This window comes from Phytophthora parasitica (assembly GCF_000247585.1).
Source record: "Phytophthora parasitica INRA-310 unplaced genomic scaffold supercont2.133, whole genome shotgun sequence".
Lineage (NCBI taxonomy): Eukaryota > Oomycota > Peronosporomycetes > Peronosporales > Peronosporaceae > Phytophthora > Phytophthora nicotianae.
In genome coordinates, this window is record NW_008649119.1 from 8,545 (window position 1) to 9,385 (window position 841).

Sequence of the window (841 nt, forward strand, 5' to 3'; positions counted from 1 at the left end):
TAGCGCACGCAATCCAAAGCTTGACGTAGTATCACGAGCAACGATAGTAGCGAGTCGTCGTTGTCGGCGCCGTCGAACGTTTCCGTATCAACGAGCAGTGGATGCATATTACGAAGCTCGTGTAGCGATGCCAACTGAAAGATCACACCCGACAGCTCCACCTTGAGCTTCTTGAAGTCAGACGGCGGCATGATTTCTGTGAGAGGTAAGATATCTGTGAATATTCAAAGAGAGAGGGGCAACGTCACGCAGAAATGAGTACCTTATCGCGAGAAAATACGAACTGAAACCTCCTAGAAAAAAATTCGCTTTCATTTCTCGTCTCATCGTTTCGAAAAGATGAGCTCAAGAAATGATTACCTGAAACCCCCTATTGTGTGTTTCAGCCTGGGGCCGATGGTCATTTCTAGCGGTAGCTCGGTTTGGAACGCCGGTTTAGGGTCAATATTTGGTCTTTTGCAGCAACTCAGGGTGCAAACCATATTTACGTTTCATGGTGCGTGGAATGGTACCATAGGTGTGACCCCTAATCGCATATCGAATTTCTAGCGTGCATTTGAAAAATTGGTAATTTATCTCGACGAAATCGCGAACCATCCAGGCTGGTAAAGAACTGGCTGGCAATCTCCGAGCGTAATGTATTCCCCCCAGTAATAGTCGTATACGTCCCACATATGTTTTCCACGTGTACAGTCTTTGTCGCGGTGACTGTAGCGAATACATGACATATAGTCGCTATTTCGAAGCTGCTACACGCGTCGTCCTTTTGGAGCACCAACGTGCAATCACATCCACTCGAACGAAGTATATATAACACACGTATCTTTTATGCATCATATAC

At 46.0% G+C, this 841-nt stretch overlaps 1 protein-coding gene across 1 annotated transcript; it reads right to left on the reverse strand.

Moving 5' to 3' along the window:
• Positions 1-8: 8 nt before the first annotated feature.
• On the reverse strand, positions 9-191 carry PPTG_19811 (hypothetical protein; the record flags this gene model as incomplete). The annotated part of the gene is made up of 1 exon (XM_008918036.1): positions 9-191. A coding segment is annotated over one exon (183 nt), but the record flags the coding sequence as incomplete, so codon positions are not given.
• Positions 192-841: the final 650 nt, after the last annotated feature.